Source organism: Streptopelia decaocto (assembly GCF_964273445.1).
Source record: "Streptopelia decaocto genome assembly, chromosome: 20".
In the NCBI taxonomy this organism is placed as follows: Eukaryota; Metazoa; Chordata; class Aves; order Columbiformes; family Columbidae; genus Streptopelia; species Streptopelia decaocto.
The window spans coordinates 7,592,327-7,617,748 of NC_138675.1; the positions used below are offsets into that span (position 1 = coordinate 7,592,327).

At 45.0% G+C, this 25,422-nt stretch overlaps 2 protein-coding genes across 13 annotated transcripts; both read left to right on the plus strand.

The window, feature by feature from the left end:
- The first annotated feature begins 193 nt into the window (after positions 1-193).
- Positions 194-4,729, plus strand: VAMP3 (vesicle associated membrane protein 3). Of its 2 annotated transcripts, XM_082070134.1 has the most exons (6): positions 194-300; positions 1,667-1,748; positions 2,411-2,569; positions 3,262-3,313; positions 4,085-4,132; positions 4,419-4,729. In XM_082070134.1, coding segments are annotated over exons 1-5 (315 nt in total). In that variant the 5' UTR covers positions 194-298; the 3' UTR covers positions 4,105-4,132; positions 4,419-4,729. The 2 variants fall into 2 exon arrangements, with proteins under 2 accessions (XP_081926260.1, XP_081926259.1); XM_082070133.1 differs by having other exon boundaries at positions 4,085-4,729.
- A 43-nt stretch (positions 4,730-4,772) lies between these two features.
- Positions 4,773-24,780, plus strand: PER3 (period circadian regulator 3). Of its 11 annotated transcripts, none has more exons than XM_082070124.1 (23): positions 4,773-4,892; positions 5,094-5,325; positions 6,509-6,660; positions 7,245-7,360; positions 8,232-8,433; positions 9,459-9,507; positions 9,977-10,119; positions 10,500-10,578; positions 11,291-11,397; positions 11,647-11,803; positions 12,737-12,842; positions 13,276-13,401; positions 14,138-14,264; positions 15,438-15,582; positions 16,220-16,347; positions 16,792-16,995; positions 17,633-17,884; positions 18,379-19,112; positions 20,218-20,380; positions 20,943-21,123; positions 21,703-21,853; positions 22,213-22,330; positions 23,453-24,780. In XM_082070124.1, the coding sequence occupies exons 2-22, from the start codon at positions 5,168-5,170 to the stop codon at positions 22,312-22,314; spliced, it is 3,582 nt and encodes a 1,193-aa protein (XP_081926250.1). In that variant the 5' UTR covers positions 4,773-4,892; positions 5,094-5,167; the 3' UTR covers positions 22,315-22,330; positions 23,453-24,780. The 11 variants fall into 11 exon arrangements, 9 of the variants coding, with proteins under 9 accessions (XP_081926250.1, XP_081926253.1, XP_081926254.1 ...); XM_082070127.1 differs by having other exon boundaries at positions 20,946-21,123; XM_082070128.1 differs by having other exon boundaries at positions 17,636-17,884.
- The last annotated feature ends 642 nt before the right edge of the window (positions 24,781-25,422 follow it).

The following is a 25,422-nucleotide window of genomic DNA, read 5'->3' on the forward strand; positions in this document are numbered from 1 at the left end:
CAGCAGGGCCCGCCCGGCCTGCTCCGCGCGGCCGCGCTCCTCACGGCGCCGACACCAGGCGGCCGCGTGGTGGCGCGCGAGGGCGGTGCCGCGCGCACGCTGTCCCCGCCCTGCTCAAGGGGCGTGGCCTTCGGGAGAATAGCTTCCGCATGCACCGCCCAGTCGAAGGCGTGGTCCCCCCGCGCCCCACCCCAGCCCCGCCCCGAGATGTCGTCATATCCTGGCCGCCGCTGCGGGTGTTACACTCCCCGTCGGAGGCGCCCGGACGCTCTGGCTGTGTAGGAGCGACCCCGCCAGGATGTGAGTGCGGCGCGACAGCCCCACCGGGACACCCGGCGACAACCGCCCGCGGGGGCCCGGGGAGCGGCGGCCCCGGGAGCGGCGGCGGGCCTGGCCGAGGCGGCCGCGCCCAGGCGGGAGGCGGAAGCAGGGACAGGCCTGCTGCGCCAGGCGGCCCGGCGGTGTCACGGGGAGGTCCCGGGAGCGGCGGTGCTGGGGTCGGGAGGCCCAGCCGGTCCCTCGGGCCGCACGGCCTGAGCTGCCGCTCGGGCCGGCTGCCGGCCGCTTGGCCGGGGCGGGCGGGCCTCTTCGGTGGCTTTGCGGCAGCCCGGGCCGGGTTCTGCCAGCCTTGGGCGGCTCTGAGAGCACTGCCCGCGGAGCCGGAGCCCGGAGAGAGCACTCGCTGGTGCCTGCTCGGCTCTTGTGTTCGGAAGCTTTGCTCGCAGGAAGAGGCTTCATTTCGCAGACTCCTGGGTCTGGGACCAGCAGCAGAGCGCCGTGAGAGGGTGCCTGCGCTGCCCAGCCGGAGGAGCGGTGATGCTGCTACACGGGGATGCTCTGGGTCCTGTCGCAGCCTCCTGGCTTTGCTCATTGTGCCCACAGGCATCTGTTCTCGCTAAATGTAAATTAGAAGTCAATGTGTAGATACAGCTAATCTCAGATTCAGTTGTTTGAGTGTCATGCACTCAACAGTACGTGCTTCTGATGCAGCAGAGATGAAGACATGGAAAAGCAACTTGTGTGCAGCTAGTTCCAGCTCGGTAAAGCAGTGAAAAGGGTGTGAAGTTTGTACAGGGGCTCTTGCCATCCATCACAAAGATGCAGGGTGCTGCAGCTGGTAAAAAGAATTGACTGCCTGAGGTTGTGAATTGAAAGCTAACCAGCAGTAAATTGTTCTATATGCTAAATGCCTTTTCCCTCCTGTGCTTCCTCTAGCTCCATGTCAACTGTTTCAAAAGAACAGAGAAGGAGGAAACCACTACATTTCTGTATTTAATCTTTTGTAAGCTACTGTAGCTTGATGCTTAGTATTTGTGTTCATACTGGAAAGCAAGAACACCCCTGAGCCCAGACGCCTGACTGTTTGAGCACTATGAACCATTGTAGGAGTTGTCATACGCCTTACTGAAAACTAGTATTAGCAAGCTACTGCTGTCTTTTTACCACATCAAGAAATTGGCTGGCAACACTGCATGACTTACATCTGTTGTCAGCTGCTAAAGCATCACTTCTCCAGTAGGAAACAGCCCCATATTTACTCCAACGATACAAGTTTCCTGTGTTCAGGGATGTCAGATAACTCATGTACTCTAGGTATCTGCGCTTAAAAACAAAACCACAATCTATCAAAAGCTTACAAGAATAATGATGACTTTGTTCACTGTAGGTCAGCCAATATCCCTGGAAGTTCAAATGTCGCTGCCGGCAGTAATCGTCGTCTTCAGCAGACTCAACACCAAGTAGATGAGGTAAAAGTCTAGTCTGATAGCAGTGCAGTAATTTTCCTGTGGGAAACCTATACAACTAGAAGAGGTATTTTGGCCAAAGGAGTTTCCCCTTCATTATCTGAAGAGGAAGCCTAGGATCATTCCCCTTGTTTTGTTGTACGTGTCATCTTAACTCTTGCAAAGGTTAAAAAAAAAAAAAAAAATCAGCTGAAGTGGGGAAGTGGAGAGAAACTACCGGTGTCCAAACATTAGCTGCAAACTCAGTGCTTGAGGATTTGGTGTAAGTAAAAACCTTTGTTCTTACTGAGAACAAGCTTTTCTCTTGTCAGCAGCAATGGAGGCTGTCTGCTAGACACTGCAGATCTCAGGGGAGTCCGAAAGCCAGGCTGGCTACTGACGGTAGTTTTTTGACACATGGTTAACTGTGACGTTTGTGTGCCTCAACTCCTCCTGAAGCGAGTGAGGAATTGCTTCCCAGGTTTAAGGGAAGGCCAGCACAATGGGCACAACTGACATTTTAAAGGAGATATTGGGGGCTTCCAGCTGCAGGTGCATTTCACTATTTTCTTTAAGCTGGTGATACTAAAAGGCAATAAGCAAGTAAGAGTACCTTGTGTTACTATCTGTTGCCTGCAATTAAATTCAACAACCAATAACTTACAGTAAGCATTAAATTGGTGCAGGTTGTTGACATCATGCGAGTGAATGTGGACAAGGTCCTGGAGCGAGACCAGAAGCTGTCAGAACTGGACGACCGTGCTGATGCGCTGCAAGCAGGAGCTTCCCAGTTTGAGACCAGTGCTGCCAAGCTGAAAAGAAAGTACTGGTGGAAGAACTGTAAGGTAACTGGCTTGTATACTTACACTATGCAGTGTTGCAGTTGACACTGTTACAATTGGCATCTCAAAAGGCAAAAGTGACTTTAGTCAATGTTAAGTTACAGCATCTATTTTTAAAACATGGTGTAGTGGTTCAGTGAAGTAACCAAAATCTGGATTACCAGCCATGCTGCTTGATGTAAGACCTTGTCTAAGGTCATGATGGCCAGAGGGAAACACCTCAGGAATCTGAGGCTTTGGGGAACAGGAAGAAAAAGGCCGCAAATGCACAGGCTGGGTTAACATGCAGGAAGTATTGGAAAGCAGGAGAAGCTTGCTCAGACTCCTGCACTCGTAGCTGTTCCCAAAGTTTGGAATCTTCTTTGGTGAGCAGCACAGATAGTGAAAGACGTGGTAGAGAGTGAGAGTAGAAATGGTGCTTGCGAGTGCTTTACTTCTGCTTGTATAGTGACCTGAGACAGGCTTTGCAGGGAGGCACAATGGAAAAGGAGCTGTTGGTGTGCTCTGCCTGTGCACACAGCCTGCCATCTGAGCGGGAATGGTGAATCAGACCTGCTTACCCGGGAGTCTTACTTGCTGTGTTAGGTCTGGCACACAGCACAACGGTGCCTTGCAGGGGCTGCTTTCCGGTACCGTAAGGGCCAGTTAATGTTGATGCATGCTTTGTAGTAAGTGTTGTGTGGCTTTCTTCACAGATGTGGGCAATATTGATAGCTGTTGTTCTCATTATCATCATCATCATTATTGGTAAGTGTCACCAAAATGAGGATTTGTCATAGAGCCGGAATAGATGGTGTTAATTCACTGACTGGTACAGTTTAAATAAAACCAGGATACTCAAAGTATATACAACATTAATGTGAAGCAGCAGGAACTGGCTTCACAGCTGCTGCCTGCAGTGAGTAGTGAGCTGTGACCAGCTGTGGGAGCTCTAACAGCTGGATCTCAAACCCCTGTAGAGCCAAACCGTTGACAGTGGAAACAGCAAGGGCTGGCAAACCAGAAACAAGCTTGCGTTTTTACAGCTGCATGTTGCAGGAGTATGAGGAGAAATACCATATGTATGCCTCCCTTGTCTGAGAACTGTTTTTCATCTGCTGTAGCATCTTGCTAGATGAATCCTGTTCAGTGTGGCAGTTCCTGGGGCACTGCTGTAGTAGGTTGGCTTTTTTCAAGTGGAGACTTTGCTGCTGGGTGAAATTATGTCAAGCCAGGAACATATAGTTCAGCCTTTGGTTTGAATTCTCAGGTAATCCCCAAGTTCTTCAATCAAGGATGAAGTTTGTGCTGTAGTACAGTAACAAACACTGCAGTAACTTGGCAACAGATACATGGTCCTGGGTGAGAAATAGCAGTGTGCAAGCAAAAAGAAAAACTAAAACTAGGAAAACCAAAATGGGAAACTCTTCAATCCCTCTCTACCTGTCTGTAGTAACTTACCATGTTAAAATGCAGGGCTGTTATGGTAACAGGCTGAAGGAGACTGTCCTTTGTGAAATTTTTTTCTTCTTTTTATAGTCTTGACTGTATCTTCGTGAGCTCCAGGGAGAAACTGATCAACTGAAGGTGCCAATCTTCAGCCTCTCCACTCCAGACCTGCTGCATTTTCAGCCTATTTCCTGCTGTTCATTGCTCATTTTTTGATTACTGACACGTTAACTAACTTCACCTGGTTGCCTTATGACACTCCGTTACAAGTTACTAACCAGCACAGCCTGCCACTTGCACAGTGCCTGGATAACTGGGGCACGGAGCTGGGGAGGGGGATTTGTCTTCAGAGCTCCCGTGGTCGGGGCAGTAACTGGCTCTGTAGCCAGTTCAGGGATTTACCCTCCGTCTTCCTCCTCGCCAGCCCCGCTCGGTGCCATCGCCGTGTCTGTGCCCAGCCAGTGCCTTACAGGGAAGCGGCCGTTTCTCACGCCGCTGAGCCCTACAGCGCGGTGGGCGCTGCCGGTCCCGCCGAGCGGGTCGGGCCCCGCCTCCCCCCAGGCCCCGCCTCCCCGCGGGCCCCGCCTTCCCCCGGCGGGGCCGCACGTGGCAGCGGGGCAGGCGCGCGCAAGGGGGCCGCGTGCGGCGGCGCGTGATGGGCGGGGCGGGGCCCCCGCGGCCGCTCGCCCCGCCCCGCTGCCCGATTTGCAGCCAATAAAGCGCCTCTGATTCTGACTCCGCCTGCTCTCTGTTGGGGGCGGGGCTTGGCGCACGTGGCCGAGGCGTGTGGGAGCGGGGCCGCCGCGTGCGGCCGCCGTTACGTAAGCGCGCGGGGCGGGGGCGCGGCGCCTCACGGCGGCGAGAGCGGGACCTCGGGGGCCCTCGCTGCCCGAAGCAGGTAGCGCCTGGGGCCGGCGGGAGAGGCGCGGTTTGGGGGGCACGGAGGGGCGGAGCGGCGGCTGCCCGGAGTAGCCGGAGTCTGCTCCTGTGAGCGGGCGGCGCGGCCTGGCCCGAGGAAACGGGCAGGAGAAGGGGAACTGGCGCGGGGTCGCGCCTGCTGCTGCCGCGCTCCCTGAGCCGCCGGTTGTATTTCCCGCAGGAGGCTCCAGGCCCGGCTGCCGTGCCGAGGAGCCCGGCCGATGCCCCGGCGTCCCAGTGGTCTGCGGGCCGGAGATGGACGCGGCCGGGCCGGAGCGGGAGGGGGCGGCCGGCCCCGGGCAGCGCCGGCGGGCTGCGCGCTCCCCCGCCGCGGTGCGGAGCTCCGGCGGGACCGACCGCTGCAGCCGGGAGCCGCACAGCTGTTCAGAGCGGACTGTCAGCAAAGTCACCAGGTAACCCGGACAGCCCGCGGAACCGGTTTTCCTCGCGCTGGATGGAGGCGCTTGACTTGAGCAGGGGCTGAAGTCGGAGTCCAGGGCCCCGCGCGGTTGCGATCCGGAGCTCTCCTCGGGCTCGGCGGTCTCCGTGCACCGGGGAGCTGGTCTGGGCCGCAGCCCGCGGCGTTCGCGGCGCTCTCGCGTGTAGATGGGGTTGCTGCTGCATGATTCCTCGTAAGCTGTTTGCCTGATTCTTAGATTGGCTGATCAGCGTACGTCATTGACCCTTTTTATGCCTTCTGTATATACCTGATCTAAAGACTGCATTTAGTAGTAGTAAGGCAGAAATTTACCTAGATAATATTTCCCCCAGAAGTTCAGCAATTCAATGAGGTGCTACTTTATTAAACTAAAAAAAAAAGGGCAGGTCAAGAGCTATAATTTATGCCATGTTTAACTGGCAGGTAAAGTTAACATGCAATGCTTGAACTTATTTATTGGTTTATATAGCAGCAGTATGGCACTAATAAAAGTGCCAAATGGATAGAAGTTATTTAAAATAATGTTCATATCTCATCTGTAGAATTAGAATCGGTCTGCGTTTTGAGAATATCGACTGCTTATTTTTGCAGTCGGTGAAAAAAGTGAAGGAAAGAAGTGGAAGATTTTGCTTGTTAATAACCTTGCAGCTGTTAAAAGTGTAATGAAGGGTCCGGAGTTACGTGAGGAATGAAATCTGTGCATAAGGTGTATTTCAAGGATCCCGTGTTTCCCTAAAGTGCTTAAAATCAGATGCAGACTTCAAGGCTGGAAAGACTTGCATATAGAATCGTATGCATAAAGAGTCAGCATATATTCGTGATTTTAATATTAGTGGGGTTTAGAAAATCTAGAGTAAAGATCAGCTTATTTTAAGTTGCTAAGCATCTTAGCAAGCAGCTCAGTTATGATGTGATTTTGCCATCCATGACATACCAGAGCTGGAAAGGGGAAAGGTAGAGGAGAACAGATCAAGTAGCCAAGAAGTGAGAAAATACAGCAGGAAATATAGTGGAAGAGCATTAGGACCTTCCGGGATATTCTGCAACTCTGTGGCCAAGCGCCTAAAATGTTAATTTAGTGAATAATTTTAATTAGTTGTCAGAAAAGAAGCTCCTATATCTGCAGCCTTTGGTGACATTTAACCTCTGTTTTACAGTGAACGGCTGAACTGGAACCAGTCTCATAGAGATCTGATGTTGATGATCCAAGAAATGAAGAGGTGTTTGCCTGAAGAGAAGAGGAGTTCCAGCAAGCCCAGTACCATCAGTGCTCTCAACTACGCCTTGCAGTGTGTCCAACAGGTCCAAGGTACACGTCGGAAAAACCTGGAAGCGTAGAAACTATAGAGTAGCTTGGTTTGAATAGGTGCATCTGGCACCAAATAACATTAAAACAAGTGAAAGCATTCCAGTTATCATGCAAGGAGTTGGCTTTCTGAGGCACTGTGACTTGTGTGAGTTTTTAAATAGTCGTGTCATCTTTTCTTTTGAAACACTCACCTTCTGCTTCTCTTTTCTTCAGAATCCTGTAGCTATTAGGTGCCTGCTAATAACTTTCTGTGTATATTGAAAACTAACGTTCCCATCCCACTTTGAAAACCTATTGGGTAGTCTGTGTTTTCCAAGAGAACTAAGTAGTTAAAATTGTTCTTTTGCCATCACATTCTGTCCTAATTCCTCATGCTCATCTTTTGTAATATAAATAGATCACTCCAAGTAGTATAACTGGTATTCCTTTTTCCTTTGTTGCTACACAGACCTTCCTCATCTCACCTTGGACTTCACCAAAAAGATGACAAAAGTACAAGGGCTGTAAGAAATATTTTCAAAATAGTCTCCTTACTGACTTCCTTGTGTTTGTTTTGCCTTTCCTGTTTTCTTTTTTTCAATTAGCAAACAGTGACTTTTTCCAGGCTCTGAAGGACCGAAGAGTGTTTCAGACAGATGTGATGACATACAGCATAGAAGAGTTGGTGGCCGTTGCATCTGAACACACTCCAAAAAATACTGTAAGGAATTCAGGCAGACTTAAGGAGTTCGTCAATTGCTGTTTCACTCTCTTATTTGATCTCCTTACATCATCTTGTGGAAGTAGAATGTGTAAGACTGAAAAGTCTTGAAGTTTTAGCTAGATGAGCCTTTGTGTTTTTAAAGGTAGATCAAGACTACTTCTTATCTGTGCTGACTTAGGGTACACAACAGCAGTGAGTGAAGAATTACCTATTTTTCGTTTGCCTTTTTTCACCCAAAGCAACAAATATCTCTTTGAGAATCACTTATAGCATAGTAATCGCTTGAGACAGACTTAGCAGAATGTTTTCAAAGCCAGTCGAGTCCACAGTTGTGAGTGTCTTTGGTTTCTGTTTGTGCTCCTGGATTTAATTTTTTGTTTGTCTTGATCTGCAGTGTGTCTCATGCTTTCTGGCTCTGTTTCAAAGAAAAGTGTGTTTCGTGCGATTCAGTACTGTTATATGCCATATTAGAAATATTGCAAATACCTTCTATTTCAAAAGTTCTCAGAATGTTTTTGTATGTGGAATTGTGGTGAATGCTCTAAGATCTGGGGAGAAGCATGTGGAGTGATAACCACTTGTTCTGGACAACGGCAGGCATCGCTGCAATCCGTTTCCGTTTTGATACTGCAGTCTTAGTAGCATTTGTAAATCACGAGTAAGCTATCATAGCATTAGAGATTGTAGTAACTCACAACCAACTTTAATTGGATGCTAACTTAAGGACACATTTTTGAATGTCTGTCTTAGGTTGTGGTGTGTGGTGGTTTGGGTGTCATTTGGGGGTTGGTTCTCTTGGTTTTCATCCTTATAGTATTGCTACCATGTGTTGGGGGAAGACTGATCTTTAATGATGTTTGTTTTCCAGGACACGTTTGTGGCTGTGTTTTCCTTGCTTTCTGGACGCATGGTACATATTTCTGAGCAGGCAGCGTCCATTCTAAACTGCAAGAAGAAAGTGCTGGACTCCTCCCGGTTTGTAGAGCTGCTTGTCCCTCAGGATGTAAGCGTGTTCTACACACACACCGATCAGTCCCACCTGCCGCTTTGGAGCACAGAAAGTCAAACAGGTGGGCCTTGGCAGCACTCCTGAATGCTGTTATGTATCTTTCTGTCTTTGCAGAATGAGGGGAGAATAGTTGTTCATTTTAAATGCTTATGCTAGCAAGATACGTAGGCAACGCTTATTCCCTTTCTACTTTGAAAACTTGAGTAAATGTGCAGCTAGTCTTACCTAGTCTCCTCGAGGCTTAACTCTTACTTGTGGTAAGGAGAAGGCAGATACTTCATTGTTTTGTGTACCATCTTAGTCATTCCAAATACTGATACTTTGTAAAAGGAAACTAAACACATAATTGTGGGTTTGAAGTCATTTAATCTGCATCGTAGGTGCTTAGGTGCTTTGTCTTTGGTCCACTTGGAGCCTGCTGTGAGCACAGCTCATTGAACCCAAGTTTTAAGGTGACTTGCTGTCTAGTGCTGGATGTGCCTAAATGGTGGCTTTTAAGTCCCGTGTTATTTGTCAGCAATTTCAGTGTAGCTTGCGTGGCAAGGCAGTGTCTTGTGCCCACGTAGCTGCAGGGCTGTTCTGCCATCAGAGCTGGGAAGTCCAAAGTCTTTGCTACCAAAGGACGTGAAACTTCAGAGGTTGTTAACGTAACGTGCCGGGGATTCTGCAGCTTGGAAGCCAGTTGTGTGCCTACCAGCAGAGCAGTGTCAGCCTTATGCAGTTGTTGTCATGTTCTTGCTGTGAACTATTACTGAGTTTTCCTGTCCCCATAACTCTTGGCTGTATCTAGTTTTCAGTACGTGGGTCCATAGCGATGCACTGGGGAAAGGAGTTTTTTAGATCACGTGGGTTTCCTCTGAATTTAGCTCTGGGTCAGCCATTTCTCCAAGAGTTGAGTGGGCTAGCGAAGAGAGAACATTTGAGGTGGGAACAGACTATTGAACAGCTAATTCAGTAGCTAATAAAGAGCAGGTTGTGAGACTTTGTTCTTGCTCAGAAAGTCTGGAGAATGCAGAATTTAAAATAGTTCTTACAGGTGTGACCTTTTGAGGATATTAACTGATATTTTCAATGTGTTCCTATTAGCTTCTCTGTATGAGTATGCCCAGGTGAAATCCTTTTTCTGCAGGATCAGGCAAGTACATTGTAATTGTTTTGTGATGGCTGGGCAAAGGGTACAGTACTGGGCAGAAACAGTGTTCTGTTACAGCTGACCAGTGTGAGCTCATGGAACTCCGTTACAAAATAGTCTTATTGTGTTTAATGTTGGCATCCAGTGGGGCGTGTTGAGTATCTTTCCCATAGCGATGCTTAAACTTGCATGGGGATAGACCACATGAGCGAGTCTCATGAATACATTTGGTCTGAGAAATAGCAGGTGGTCTTTAGCCATTAGAGTATCAGCATTTCCAGGACAGCCTCTGAACGCAAGTGGTGGAGGCAAAACCCTGCTCAGTGTTGAGGGGAGCAGGATCAGTGTGGCTGATGTGTTGCCCTTGGATCTCTGTGTGCTCAGCATAACTTCTCTGTGCAGGGCTCTCAGCCCTGGCCTAAAGTGTCGGAATCTTGAAACCAGTGTGCTAATCCCTGTTACTTTTCTTCAGATGTGGTAAAGATCAAAAACAAGAAACACGCTGTTACCCCTTCCGAATCACACCATACTTGGTCCATGTGTGTACTTCTGTCCACGTGGATGCAGAATCCTGCTGCTTAGCTTTGGCTGAGAAAATTCACTCTGGATATGAAGGCAAGTCAGGAACTCCGGTGGAAACGGAAAAAAAAGCCAATAAGAAAACGCAGAATATGAAAGTCTACTTCCTTTTTTTAGAACTTGTGCTTGGGTGGTCTCACCTGTGTGCCTTCCAGTTTGTGCGTGTGTGCAAGCATGCGAATCTAGAGCATTTGTGCCTTCTTTGCAAGGCCCCAAAGCGTTTGACCTCTTCTCACTATTTTTATTTTTGGGAGTAGTCTGCAGCACCTAAAAATTTGTGATTTTTCTATGAGTTTCTCATCAGAAAGCAGTGAACAATTAAAAAGTTCAGGAGCCAATAACAATCATGAGCAGAAATAACAGGTTTTCTTTCTCCATGCATGTCTTGTTTCAGTAAATATTTCTTTTTCTATTAGCTCCTCGAATTCCTATGGATAAAAGAATCTTCACCACCACTCACACCCCTGGATGTGTTTTTCTTGAGATAGATGACAGGTGAGATTTGAGTCTTAAGACCTGCAAGGTGTGTATGGAGAGGTAGCAAAAAAATCTTCTAGTGATGCGGCTAGAGACCCAAGTGAAGGAGCCAAAGTATGCACTTGGCAATGGCTAATTAAACAAACTCTTTTTTTGTTAGTCTGCTCATGGTAAAGCATCTAGAACTCCACAGACATAATCTCCTTTCTTGACTTAAAATGTGAAATAAACATAACTGCAGTCAGTTTTCATTATCCAGGGCAATGGGGACCTGTGGTAACACAGTGGAAAACGCGCATAGTGCAGAGCTCTGGGGATCATAGTGTGGAGATAGACTGAGCTGGGCCGGGTAAATTTGGACAGACTGTAGCTGTCTCCTGCAGAGCCACAAGTGTTCTTACAAGAGACTTTGCAGCATCTGTGTCAGACTTCTTACTGACATTTTGCCTGTGACCTGTTCAAGATCCCCTTTTTTCGTTTTTTTCCTTGCATATAGACAAGCACAAAACTGCCTGCAAATGTGACAGTCTGTTCTGTCACCAGACAGAGAAGTGTTTCCCATTGGTATTTGCATGTCTGCATTGCACCGTTGGATGAGCTGCACAATGTTCTTTAGCCTTAGTTCGTGCCATATTAGCTCTTGCATGGGCACTTCACTGACAAGCAAAGACTTAAGGATGTAAATACTCAAAACTGTATTATAATCAGTGCTAATGGGTTTGGGTTTCAGAGCAGTGCCTTTGTTGGGTTACTTACCTCAGGATTTAATTGGAACATCCATACTGATGTATTTGCACCCAGAAGATCGTCCTTTGATGATTGCTATTCACAGGAAAAGTAAGTACAGTTGCTTTAAGAGGAGTTTCTACTGACTGTGACATTCTTTCATGATCATATTGCCTGACATGTGACTGATCTGCAGCCTAGAGAAAAATAAATGAACTAATGAATTAAAGCAACCGGTTAGAAATAAAAGCGAATTCCAACCCAGAGTTTTAAAGGACCCCAGTTGTTAGTGTTTGTGCTTCACTACTGTGGCAGAACGTAAACTCAACCTCGTTTCCTGATTCTTTCTTTTTTTCCCAGTTCTGAAATTCGCTGGCCAATCCCCTTTTGAACATTTGCCTATTAGATTCTGTACTCAAAATGGGGATTATGTTATACTGGATACCAGCTGGTCCAGTTTTGTGAATCCGTGGAGCAGGAAAGTAGTGTTCATCATTGGCCGACACAAAGTCCGGACGTAAGTCAGTTGTAGAATTGATCTGTTTTTCTTTGAATACTCCACAAAACAGAGCGGTCTCAGTACCAGAGTAGAGACATAATGTTGCTCTGTCAGCCCATGGTAAATACTGAGCGTGTCTTGGAGCTCATACCTTCAGAGCAGCATTAGTCTATTTATTAAGTATGGAAATAAGTAAATTACTTTGAAGTAAAAGGCAAAGCCAACTTTTTTTTAACATGTTTTTGCACATGATTGGTGTCTGAATACTGTGACAAGGGATGTGCCTGAATCAAAATGTGAGTTTTAGACAAGCCGAGTAAAAGCTAAAAAGCAACGTAAAAGGAGATCACTTGAACACATGTCAACTAATTACTTGTTAATGATTGACCCATTAAAAAAAAAAAAAATTAATTGACAGGCGTGTTGCCAAAATCACCTTCTGGCTTGTTTTGTTCTGGAACATTCACTTGATACAGAATCTAAGTATTTACCACGGCAACTTCTTTTAAAAATACAATCAGTATGGAATGTGCTGGTTAATTTTTCCGATGTTTCTCCTTAACTCCCAAGAGATTTGGAAACAGGACTGCCTGCCTTCCTCCTAACTGGTTTCTTTTCTAGGAAATGGCTTTTGGGGATGGCCTGGGATCTTTTATTCCAGATTTTCGGTGGTGTGCATTTGTCGTGTAAGTGAAGGAGGCAGAGGGGTGGATGCTCGTCCCCCTGAGCTGCCGGCACTGCTTCCCTGGGGCGCCACGTGAACACTGTTCCCATGGCGCTGCCCGGGCCCGGCCGCGCTGCTGGCGGAACAGGTGACATCCCTTGTGGATTCCGGAAAACAGTCAAAATGAAATCATGATAATGGAAAAAGAAAAATAATCTACCGCTTTTATGGCTACCTTATCTTCATCGAATTCAAGTTAATAGTGAAATTTTGTTGGCTGTCTCCAGAAGCCCTCTGAATGAAGATGTCTTTGCTGCAAGAAGTAAAGAAACGAGCAGTGTCGAGGAAGAGATCAGAGAGTTGCAAGGACAAATATACAGGCTACTGCTGCAGGTAAAGGAGGTGAAGGAATTTCAAAATACTGGCCGGCCTTCTGAATGAGTGGCTGAAGAGACTTGGGTCTGTTCAGCAGAGCGCTTTGGGGATGACCTTTTAAGAAGGTCTGAAAGGAAGGTTCTCAGTGGAGACAGGCTCGTGCGGCAGCGGTGAAACACGGCTCCAGGTAGCCCCCGTGCTTAGAAAAAAATATTTTGTTTGACATATTTGCCAAGTCTTTATGTTGAAAGATAACTCTGCATCCTGGAACATTTTTAAGCATGGTAGGGAATTTTTACCAAGCACGTGGCAGAGCCCAGAGCCATACTGACTTTTCATTTAATTTTCTTTGTTTACTTGAAGTTCTGTGTGGCAAAAGTATGTTGTTCCCTTCTTTTTGTTCTCTGAGAGGATTACTTTTTTTTAGTTACTGTTTTTTCCTCTCATACAGCCAGTTCACAGTAATGTTTCCAGTGGTTATGGAAGCCTTGAAAGCAATGGCTCTTATGAACACTACATCAGCATAGCATCGTCCAGTGACTCCAATGGGAATTGTGCGGAGGAAGTACAGGAACCAGTAAGTCTATAAATGTGTCACTGCCTGCAGAGTAGTAGAAATACTGTTTTTAAAATGAACATTTTTACTGTGTACATAGGCACTACTCATCCTGAATTTTCCTTAAGTGGGAAGATACAGCTGTGTTCAGGCTAAATGTACTTAAATCGATCAGTTATAGAATGCCAGCTATCGTTTGTGGCTCTTAATTTTGCTGGCTAAAATGAGCAGATAACTACCATGGTAGTTCGCTAAAGTAAATTGAAGACTTAGTTAAGATCAGCCTTCTCAGAGAACCGGTGGGCTCAGAGAAAAAAGTGGAAGAACCATGCAACCAGAAAAAGGATTGATGCATGTGGAGGGGTTTCTGTTTGCTGGGGGTTTTCTGTTTTGTTTCAAAAAGGGAGCTAGAGGTACAGTGCTACAGGAGGGAGTGGAAACAGCGCTGTCCTAAAACAAGCTTTGCAATTACCTAATTTTCTTGTGAGACTCCTGGGTAAGTCATCAGCTTATTCCCACTCTCAAGGCTTGCATCGATATTAAAACAAATACTGAGGCTGTTTGAGCTTTATGATAGTTAATTAAATTAACCGTGATGATTAGATTCATTACATTTACAAATACCAATACCAGGCTTAGGCTGACAGCCTACTCCCTTTCAGTCTGGAGAATACAAGAACACAAGCCCATCCAAATGGTCTCCTATGGACTCTTTTTATTAATTTTATTCTGACTTCACATTTTCACATATCTCAAGATGACATTGCAACAGGTTTGTGCAGATGTCAACCGAATAAAGAATCTGGGACAGCAACTGTATATTGCATCAAGGAGCAAGCCACAGAATGGACATGGACAGGCTGCGAGCTCAGAAGTGCTGGGAGGTATGTTCACGTAATTATGATCCTCAAGGTAAGACTCACAGAATCGACCTGTGCTCCTGTCCCATGAACTGACCGACCCAGTGCTTCAAAGTCTTTTTTAATTATCTTGGCACTTCTTCTATCAATGTCCTCGCTGCCAGCTTGGACTACTAATGGGGGCTAATAGTCTGAGGGCTGAATTAGCCCAGGAAGTCTTCTATTAATGTTCCTCACCCTGGCCCCAGGAAGGCAGCGGACCTCCCTGTGGGATGGGTCTGGGTGACATACAGGGCCCTCTGTTCCCCTCAGAGGGGAGTCGCCAACTACGACCACCCTGCTTTGTTTTTTTCTCATAGCTGCAGTTGTAATCCGTTTTGTAGATGAGGTCCCTCCGGGAGGCTCTCCAGGCAGATCTTGGCTGTTCTCTGCCTGATTTTCTGTGTCCAGGGCCTCATATCTATTTGTAGCAAGTATGAGCCTCCTATGGAAGCTTCCCTTAATTACTTCATGTGGGCTCTCAGAGACAGTCCATAGGTTGGAAAACACTGTCCTACTTCCCAATGAAGTAGTAGTTTAGTTATTGAGTGCTTAGTATTAAGTTAATGCACATTATTTGCAGTTAGTACTTAGCACAGATATATGGAGAGAACAGGGAACTTCCTCAAATATCACAGGAATCTGTATTAAAACATTTTGCACTGTGATATTCTCTGAGAGTTACAGTTATGTCCTAGTCTTGTTGACAAGAGGATTGCACTGTGAGTGTTGGTGTGGTCTGACCAGTGTATCCATGCTATAAAAACTGTGAATTACTCTTAAATAACAGGTCAGATTCTGTGATGTATAAATTGAGAGAAAAGTAATATTAATTGCAGCTTTGGTTATGATCTAAATACAATATTTTTACTGTCCTGTTTTCTTGCTGTTTTCTAGTTCTCAGTGGAAGTTTAAGGTGTTGTGGGGGTGTTTTTAGGCATTCTTTCCCCTTCTCGATTCCCTGTCTCGACATAAGAAAATGCAGAATAATTTGGTAATGAGAGCTTTGCTGTCATAGGCTGTATGTCCCTGTAGAAAATATATATCTATCCCAGTGTGTATGTATATATGAATGTGTGTGTGTGCAGGTGTGCAGCTTGTTAGGGGCGGTGTTCAAATGCCTTTGAGAGGAGTCTTTGAGGATTTCTTCTTCTCCAGGAGAGAGGCGCGCTGCTTCCTGCTGCCTTCACGCACTGGGGGGTGACAGCACAGAAGAACCAGGCAATGCGCTTTATGCTGATTCAAAAAAGACTCCACGTGTTCCTTCCTATCAGCAGATCAGTTGTGTTGATACTATCATCAGGTAATAAAAGATGAAGCGATTTTAGTGATATAAGTTTAATATAATTGGTAGAAGGTAAATTTTCAAGCAGTTTACATTAGTCTAAACTGTGTGGGTTTTGAGTTGTGAGATACATTTGGGATTGTTTGTAAAGTTTTTTGCCCCTCTGGGCAATCCATCCCAATGCTCAGTCAGTCTGAATTACACAGTAATGAAGAATTTAGGGCCTAAGGTTCCGTTTGCAAATACTGACGTTTTTATACTGCTGGTTTCACCATTGGTGCAATAGGAGTTTAAGAGAATGTCGATGGGGACAATATGTCAATGTCCTCTCAGTATACGTTTTGAGAACATCTGTATAAAATAGAAAGTCAATGTAATTTGTAAAAAATGTCAGTATTTTTTAACCCAGTGGATAACAGTGTATTTTTTTCTTTTTTTTTTTCCTTCCTTTTTTTTGTAAAAAAAGAGTAATTGATCGATTTTATTTAAAACACTCATTGGAAAGCAGATATGTATCCAGAGCTTTCTGCAGTGAATTTAAAATACTAGTTAGCAACCCCTGGGTTTCCAGTTTGAATTGTCCAAATGTTTGTTTCTCAAAACTGAGAAAAAACACAAAGTAGGGAGAGCTTCCTGGGATACGCTTTTATTTCAGATATCTAGAGAGCTGCAGTATTCCAGCATTGAAAAGGAAATGTAAATCTTCTGCAAATACATCATCATCATCTTCAGAAGATGACAAGCAAGTCCAGCGAAGTCAGCAGGAAGTTGAGGCATTGGAAGGTAACACAAAGCATACTGACCATCATAATAGAACTGCAACAGCCGATTTATTTTGTATATGCTGCTCTTGTACGTTCCAAGGTTTATGTCCACTTTTTAAATTGTCACACTGACAGCACAGATATTTTGGTTATGTAGCAAATATTTGCTTACCTTGTATAGATCCCACAATTACGCATAAGCTACAGTATTAAGTCTTTGAATGTAGAGTGCATCAAAAGAACTATTGTTTGTAGCTAAATGAACCTGCTCACTCATTTTATGCCACGTATAGTATGCTATGGTTGCACTGGTATATGAATGTTACATTTATTTGTATATAAGATTGACTTATTTAATAGTCTGCATGGTTACTGGTTGTTTCTGAACCAGTCAGACTTGCTGAATTCGGAGCACAGTGCTTGGGATGCAGTTCCATGTAGAATCTTTGTTATTTACCAATAGATGCTACTGTGCTTTCGGCAGTTCATTCCCAAACTCCGGTACCTGCTGGTCAGGAGGAGATGCTGAAGGACCAGGCGGCTGCAGGTGTGGCCGGAGCTCCTCTGGCAGACCTGGGCCTCTCCACCAAGGCGCCCAGCGTGGTGTCGGTCACCAGCCAGTGCAGTTACAGCAGCACCATCGTGCATGTCCCGCACCCTGAATCAGGTACCGATCACACTCGCAAAACAGTGACTTGACTCACTGAGTTTTAAACTTACACAGTGTTTCTAGCCTTAAGTACACAGTGAGAAAGTTTTGTCCTTTTGAGTTACATTCTTATGAATATAAAATCTGATATATAATCAAGGTACTTCTAGGGACACAGTGAAGAAAATTTGAGCCTGGAGATTTTTACAGTATTGTAATAAAACCTAATTTTAACAGTGTACACTGTTTCCTTTCCCTTTAAATTATTCACATATACCTCAAAACAATGTGCTTTTGGTGGTCGAGGATTAAAATAAAAATGGCTAATGGGCCAGTGTTACTTCATTTTAATGCAGAAAGAAACATAAAAATGAGTATTTAACTGCTGTTGTTCTAAGAAAGTATGAAGAAAGAGGTGCCTCTGTAACTTCAGGTAAATTTGAAGTTTTCCAGACCATACAAAGTAAATTGCTCGGTTGATGTTTGTGTAACTATATTCGATTGTAAAGGGTGTTTTCTCCCCACCCTGCCCCTGCGGCCTGTATCTGCTTGGTAGCTCAGGCAAGGCTGTTTTCTGTGTAACCCTCTGGCTGTTGTGGGGGTTGACACCAGAGCACCAAAGCAAAAGGTGTTTTATTTTCTTCCCTCTTCAAAGAAGTGACTACAATGGAGGATCCTATGCTTGGAAATGAACAGGCTGAGCTGCCTCCTGTGAATGCTCAGAATCTCACCGTGGTGCCTGAGGACCTGAAGCCAGTTGGGCTAACAAAAGAGACGTTGTCAGCACACACTCAGAAGGAGGAGCAGAACTACGTTGACAAGTTCCGCCAGAGGATCTTGCTCTCTCCATTTAGGACTTACCTTCAGCAGGGGAACAGAAGTAACAACGGACGTTCCTGTGGCCAAGGTAGGCAAGAGCTTTGAGAAATCAAGACTTAGTAGATGACTTAGAAAGATCAACCTACCCGTGGAGTCTGGTTCTCTTTCATATGATTTGGTGAGTATCTTACTATGACTGCAGACAGAATACTTCTTTTGAGCTGCCAAAGCTTGACAACAGCATTGCCCACACAGATATCTGCTCCATTTTGTGTGTTCCTATCTTAGACTTTGCACAGAGCAGATAATTATTGCAATAAACCCTGCAGATCCCAAGTAGTTTATTGCCTTCTCTTGAAGGAATGCAGAAGATCTGATTGGGATAAGCCAAAGTGATCAATAAGAAAATTGATGACATGAAGGAAGATATTGTACACGTGTCAGCAAATCCACCCACTGTAGTGGAAAAGGAAAGTCAGCTCTCTGAATAAGCCACACTCAATTATCTGGGTGTTGTTTTTTCAATTTTTTTCCCCCAGGTCTGTCATTTCAGTCAATGTGTCTGTTTTTCTTTCTCCTTAGGAGATTCCCCTTCAAAGCAGATGAGCCCAGCTAGCTGTAAAAAAGGCAAACATGGAAAATTCAAGCAGCAGAAACCTCAGAGACAGTCCTCAGATAGCCACTCTTCTAGTAAGAACAGAAATAGTCTTCCATGTGAGAAGAGAACAATTCAGACACAGTCATTCTCTCCCTCGGAACTGTCCTGTCTGAGCTCCTCCAGTGTGAATGTCCTTCCTCCCGTGGGACTTCCTGCCTGTTCGGATCCACTGCCCACTTTCCCAGCGTCTTCGTTAGGAGAGGAGCTTGCCCTTCGCTGGTTACAACCCGAGTCCACGCCATTGTCCCGACAATGCTGTGAAGCACAGTCATGCCCAGCACTGTATCCCCCAAATGTAGGCATGTTTATGGCTGTATTTTTTCAGAGTATTCCCATATATGCTCAGATGCCTCAATATGTCTTTCTTCCTAGCCCTCAGTCTGTTTATCCCCCGTCTTCATACCCATGCACTACGCTGCCTCCAGCCCCCCCTCCCGCTCCATCACCGATCACACCACACTCTCTGGATCAGCCCCTTCCAGCCTCTTCTGCCTCATCTGTGAGGAACCAGCCAGAGGGCCAGCGCGACCAGGCCCTGCTGTTGAGCAGCTCACGGAGCAGCTCCCCCCTTCAGCTGAATTTGCTTCAAGAAGAGCTGCCGAAGCCCATGGAGCTTTCTGTTAGTACTGATGTTAAAGCACGTGCAGAAGCTAAATGTGTAAGTAACGCAATTTTTTAATGTAGAGGAGAAACTCTTGACTTTTCACAGTGTTTGGTCACCAAAACCAGTGCTGGTGATCTGTGTTTCAGGGTCACCAGATTTTGTGAGCTGCTTTTTCCACAGGCTGTGCTATGTAGAGTGCAGGGCACAAATAGCACAGGAGGCGGAGAAAGCTGTTTGTACTTGCACCCGTGGGAATTCAGTACAGTGTTGGCACTTAGCAAATGACAGAAATGTGAGATCTTCTGATCTAGGCTGCCACAAGCCACCTTTGCTCAGCGTTTTTAAGGCAGCCTTTTCAATTTCAGCAGGAATTTTGGGTTTTGGGCTTTTATGCATGTGGAACTTGGTTAGTGCTGCGCAATTCGCATCCTTTTTCACCCAGTCCCACAGTCTCTGTGGAGAACCAAAACAAAGGGAAGATACGCTTCTAATTACTCCCTCTGTCTCCCAGGGATGCAGCTAATGAACGAAGAACAGGGATCCGTGTGGGTCGGTTTCCATACATGGGCATAGAAAAGGCCTCTCCAACTTCCGCGGTAAACTCAGAGACAGGAATCTGAGCTCTGCAGTCAAGGAAAAAAATGTTGGCTCCCGAATCCAGATTGGGCTGGGAAGGCTGGATCAGCTGAATCTGCAGGGTAGGGTCCTGAAAGGGGAGTTGGTGTGCCTGTAGCTGCCGAAGCAGCGAGCTTCACGTAGCGAATCAGGGGAACGTCCTCTCATTTTCCCCGTAGTGCACCATTGCTTGATGTGTCTGGCTGCTTCATGCCATCTAACAGGACGTGAAGGGAACAGACTCCTGCTCTCTTATCAGCAGAGAATGTTAACTTAATGCAACAGTACAATATCTTGACCCAGTGGGGAAGGATCTACAGCAGAAACCAGTAAACCTGAGTCCAGACGCTTCTTGATTTAACCTGTGAAGAGTGTTATACTGAGTTGTAGACCACCATTCATTTTCAGAGCTAGAAGCTCCAAACCTATTGGATTGGTACAAGAACTTAGTCAACTTATGACGAATTCAGTAAATGCATGAATTTCCTTTTTCAAACTTAAATGTAACTTCCATGGATATGTTTGTTTTGATTTTCGTCTCCAGGACAATGATCTGGAAGACAGCCGTTGTGCCTCTAGTGATCTTACTGACTGCTGGCTCTATGAGGACTCCCAGTCTGGCACAGGTTCAGCAGCATCAGGCAGTGGATCAGCTTTATCTGGTTCTTTAGGCTCTGGCTCCAATAAGACTTCTGGTTGTGGCACAGGTAGGGAAGTTAAAGATTTGGATGTTTGGTGCTTTGCTAGTACGTTGGTAATTCATAGCAAGATACTACAATGGGAAGCCCAGTAAGAGGATCTGTAGTCTTTACTTTTCACAGACTTTCAGTGTTGGAAGCAAAGTTTGTTTCAGTCACTGTAGCTGGAAATGGGAATCTATCTAAGAAGCTATTTGTTTAACCTGTAGGTCACTCTTTCATTTTGCTCATTATGACTTCTCTCTACATTTAATGCTGGCTTACATCTTGTTTGAGTAAAGGTAGATCTGCCTAGAGCAGGACCTCTTGAAACAGAAGCAGAGAAGCTGAGCTGATTAATGTTGAGAAGAGTAAATAGACCTTTGGAGACCTCGAATAACTTAATAAAATGCACTTTGTCTTTGGATTCTCAATAGATTGCAATCACTTGCTAGAGCAGTCATCTGGGAGTACCCGTGTTCGTGTTGTAGAACTAGCTTGCAAGAATACACTGGTATTCTGTTACTTTTTGTGCTGGATTACTAGGATTTCTCAGGCATCTGTGTTCATCGTTTTTCATGGCAATTCTCAGCAGGTAGTGGGAAAAGCAGCAAGTATTTTGCCAGTAATGATTGTTCTGAAGCTTCCAAAGAAGAGAAGAATTGGGAAGCAGGAGAAAAAGGGACAGCTCATAAATCCAAACCTGAGTCAGTCTGGGTGATGATGGATCACACACCTGAGCGAGTTCTAATGACTTACCAAATGCCAAACAGGTTGGAAAACATCAACAATTTTTGACATGTAGTTTGGAATTGTGCATAGAACTGTGGAATTAAAAATGAGACCATGGAAGTGCACGTGCGAATGGAACTCTAAGGTGTATTAATTTACTGTTTATTTTAAGCCCTGTTTATTTCCTTTTGTTGTCTTTTCCCATTCCCCCATCAGTTAAAATATGGTAACATGTAACCTTTTTGCTGAAGTGTTAAGGGGATTGGTTATTGTCCTGTACTTTGAATGCATGAAGGGGTAAAAATACCTGTTGTTTGCAAGTTGCTTGCAATTCGCTTATGTGTAATGAAATATCACATTTAAAAAAAATCAGTAAAACCACACCAAACACAAAAAACCCCACAACAACAAGAACCGAAAAAGCCCCGACACCTAGACCAGTTTTTCAAAGAAGCCTCACAAAGCAAACAAGGTGTGACAAAGTATAGTTGCTTTTCAATGGCTGATGCCCCTAGACTTCAGCCATAGACACTGGTGAAGAGACTCCCATAGTGATTGCGGCCAGTGCCCGCCTTGCCTGGTTCAGTACAGCTGTGTTCACAGGTGTCTGTTGCCTGCAGAATTAAAGAGGAGGTTTTGAAGGAGGATCTGGAGAAGCTGACCGTCATGCAGAAGCGGCAGCCATGGTTCACAGATGGGCAGAAGAGGGAGCTGGCAGAGGTGCATACATGGATCCGGACCCAGACTGTCCCACTGCAGATCAGCACCCAGGTAAGGAGCCACGGAAGGAACCGACAGCTTGTTCTCTGGCCAGAGGCCAAATCCTTAGTGAGCAGCTTCCTTGTGAAACTGAAAGGTAAGTCAAGGAGGTCACGTGACTTTACATCTGAAAGCTGCAACTGTATGTTCCACTAACCAAAGAATTAATTTCTCAGACGAGATAGGGCTGGAGGTGCAAGTGTCTGTTTCTGAAAATAAGATACCTGTACAATCTCTGCTTTTAGGGAGATTTCAGCCCCACTGATGAGAGGTTTCAAGAGACTGCGACATATGCTATCAGGATTTGACTCTTAGAAATACACTCATAAAAAGGAGAATTTAAATTACTATGTTTTTGTTCCGTTTTAAAGGGCTGTGCTACATGTGACATTAGGGAAGCGAGCTGTGAGGCTGCACTGGCTGATGACAATATGGAAAACAAGGGAAAATCGCCTCCGCTCCTGCAACGTTGAAGGCATCAGCACTTGTGTCAGTAAAACTGCTTGATGTGATTCCCATTCTTTGTTCCTCTGGCTTTGCCGTAACACATGCTCGCGGTGAATCTGTCTGGCTGTCTCTTCCCAACACGAGCAGTCGCACGCGTGCCGCTAAATCTCCGTGCGTTCCTCTCCGCTCCCGCGGGACTGCGAGGCGTCTCTCCCAGGAGGCCGTTTCCCTTCCTGACCTCGCAGACTTGGCGCGGGATGGGTTATGTTTCCAACTTTTTATTGCTCAGTGATGAGCAAAATACTACGTTTTTTTGGGTTTCGTACTTTTAATAGCAATTCATTTACAATCTTTCTCGTTAAAGCTTATTTCAAGAAAAGTTATTTTTACAGAATTTTAAGTTTTCAAGGCTAATTTGACTCAGGCAGTTTTCTTTTGATTTTTTTTAACAGTATGCTTGCCTGCTTTGTTTGTACCTGTTTCTTTCTACTTATGCTTATTTATCTTTCTTTTTTTTCACCTTGAGCTTGTTTCTTATTGTGTTATAGATCTGTAGAGGGCCACACATCCTCAGTGCTTTTTGTGTTTGAACTTCAAGCCTTTAAAATAAGAGACTTGATTAGGTGATTACATCTAGCAAGTTACGTACTCAAGTAGGAAAACGTGGGCAATACCGTATAGCTTTTCTAGTCTTTTTCCAGGACTTCCCAGATATGGTATTATGCTTTATAACTACACTGCCGAAAATATTTGCTCTAAAACGTGTAATAAGATGCTTTGTGTATATGTCCTTTTCTTAATTGAGAAGCTTCTTAACTAAATTGTCAATAGATGCACTAGAATCCTTTCTAGTTAGCTGTGCTTAAATTAAAATGACTGCTTTCATGTGTTTTGAGACTTAGTGAAATAGATTAATTTAAGGACTCCACGTAAGGATGGCTGTCTCCTTCAAAAGAGTTTAGAAGTGTAAGCTGGAAGGAAAGTTTAGATAATCAATTATTTTGCTGTACGTTATTTCCACTGGTTATTCCCTGAGCATGAGAATGAGATGGTTTGTGATGTCTTAGCAGGCATACGCGTCACCCATTTTATGAAACAGTGGGACGTTGTTTAGGAGAATCGTCACATGCACCTAACACTTGAATAATGTTTTTTTATCCATAGGTCTGGAAACTTGTCAAAATGATGACTCCCGTTGTCCCAGTTGTATAAAAAGAGGCAGAGACACAAAGGACTTGCACAGCTGCATACCCCCACTTCATACCAACCCAGGAGTATCATTTGGGGATCTTCACCCACTGTGTCCTGTGCATCTTTGCTACAAGTGGTCAAGATTCTGATTTTGTACATAGAAGCTTGATCATATGAAATGTGTTTCTTGTTTGGAGATGTTAGCCCTTCTTGTACCACCTACTACTATGAATTTGTGCCCAGTAGGATCATATAGAAACAGAAATCCTAGACAGTTTTTGTAGTGCTGTGAACACCATGCCCTCCCATTGTATGTAATGATGGTGCATGTGCCTAGGAGTTCGAATTAGAAGTCTGTAATCCTGTCTAGATCTTAGGTACAAGATTCCTTATCTGGGGCTACATGAATCCTGGGTTATGGGAAAAATTACGGTATGGGAGAAGAATGTAAGAGGGATGAAGAGGGCAATCAGTGCCGTGTGTGACAATGAAACTGAATTATTCACTTAAAAACACAAACGGTCATGGCTGTGCTTAAAAGCACAAATGGTCTTGGCTGCAAAACCAGGTTTAGCTGCTGTTTACCCCCCTAGAACCACAATATCTTGTCATCAAATGCCTTATCAAGCCTTTTGGGAAGGGCCTCGTTTCCAGATGTTTTCAGGAACTGGTAGTTTTTACTTCAGCTTATATTAATCTTGCAGTCTTTGTAGTTTTGTGGAGTAGTTGAAGTGAGATCCAGTTCTGATCTGAAAGACCAATGGAGTAAATATTGCAGCCAGATTTGCACATGCTGTTTTGTTTATGTGACTTTTTTTTCCTGGCGTAATTAAAACGTTTCAGACAGTTAGAGCTGGTTGGAGGGCCGGGTGGCTGGTGGTCAGAGGAGAAGCGCGCAGGTCCAGCAGTGATGCCGTTACTACCCCCTGTGGGGGCGTCCGCAGTTTGGAAACCCTTGGTGGTGGATTTCGCTGGCAGCTTTTTTGTTATATTCATGAATACAGAATTCTGTTTTTAAAAGATGAGTTGATGTGCAGATATTTTCATGGCATTGCTGTGAACATGAGGGACCCTAGTGCATTTTTACAGTATGCAGTAAGTATTTACTGAATGAGTAATGTGTTGGTAAATTTATATTCTAGCTGAATTGAGTTTTAAATTGCAGTCTAATGAGATTTTACATCAGTTGATAGGAATATTTTATTGAAATAATATTCAGCTGTGGTTGAATTTACAGTTGTGATTTTAACTGTACACTTTAAAGGAGCTTCTGGTTTTTATAAATAAAACTGAAAAATGTGCTGCAAGGAACTGTTTCAAGTGTGTGTTTACTTTTGTTGTTGGTAATTTCTAGAAAACAGACTAAAGAAAATATTAATTACGTTTGTTCTGATTGTGCAGAGGTGTTGAGGTGGTGGTTGGTACGGTGAAAACGGTCGTGTGGTGGTCACTCATGCTGTTCTGTGGGTTCTCTTAATCTCACTCTACCTGGCCCACTTCAGGACATGTTATTTCCTTTCTAATTGCATCCCACAAAGAAGAGCAAGTACCTTTTGGATGTGAAGGATTGTGTTAGGATGTGTAGGCTGTTGAGGTTGGACATGCAGGATTTAAACTTCTGTCTGTGCTGATTTTTTAGAAAACGTAAATAATAAGCAGCCGTGGGGCTCTGGGGCCCCACCATGCTCGAATTTGTGTTCTGGAGGAAGTACAAAGGAGCAACTCACAGGTTTAATTTGCAGGCATGTCTCATGGGAATCTTGTTTTCCCTGCCTGAGATCCCTTCATGTTGCATATTTATCTCTTTGTCCTGTTATTTCCTCTTGTGCTGAACTCTAAGAAAATACTACACCACTCACAGCATAATTGCAAAACATCAAGAATTTATTGATCTCCAAGTAGCAGAGAGTCTAAAGTTAGGAGCTATCTTTGTATTTCTTCGT

What these genes read in the sequence shown, in the direction of transcription:
- PER3 (XM_082070124.1), top strand. Translation starts at nt 5,168, where the DNA reads ATGGACGCGGCCGGGCCGGAGCGGGAGGGGGCGGCCGGCCCCGGGCAG. An exon ending in GATTGCTATTCACAGGAAAA is followed by an intron (nt 11,398 to 11,646) that starts GTAAGTACAGTT and finishes TTTTTTTCCCAG; the next exon opens with TTCTGAAATTCGCTGGCCAA. An exon ending in TGTGTTGATACTATCATCAG is followed by an intron (nt 15,583 to 16,219) that starts GTAATAAAAGAT and finishes CTTTTATTTCAG; the next exon opens with ATATCTAGAGAGCTGCAGTA.
- VAMP3 (XM_082070133.1), top strand. An exon ending in ACTGGTGGAAGAACTGTAAG is followed by an intron (nt 2,570 to 3,261) that starts GTAACTGGCTTG and finishes CTTTCTTCACAG; the next exon opens with ATGTGGGCAATATTGATAGC. An exon ending in TATCATCATCATCATTATTG is followed by an intron (nt 3,314 to 4,084) that starts GTAAGTGTCACC and finishes TTCTTTTTATAG; the next exon opens with TCTTGACTGTATCTTCGTGA.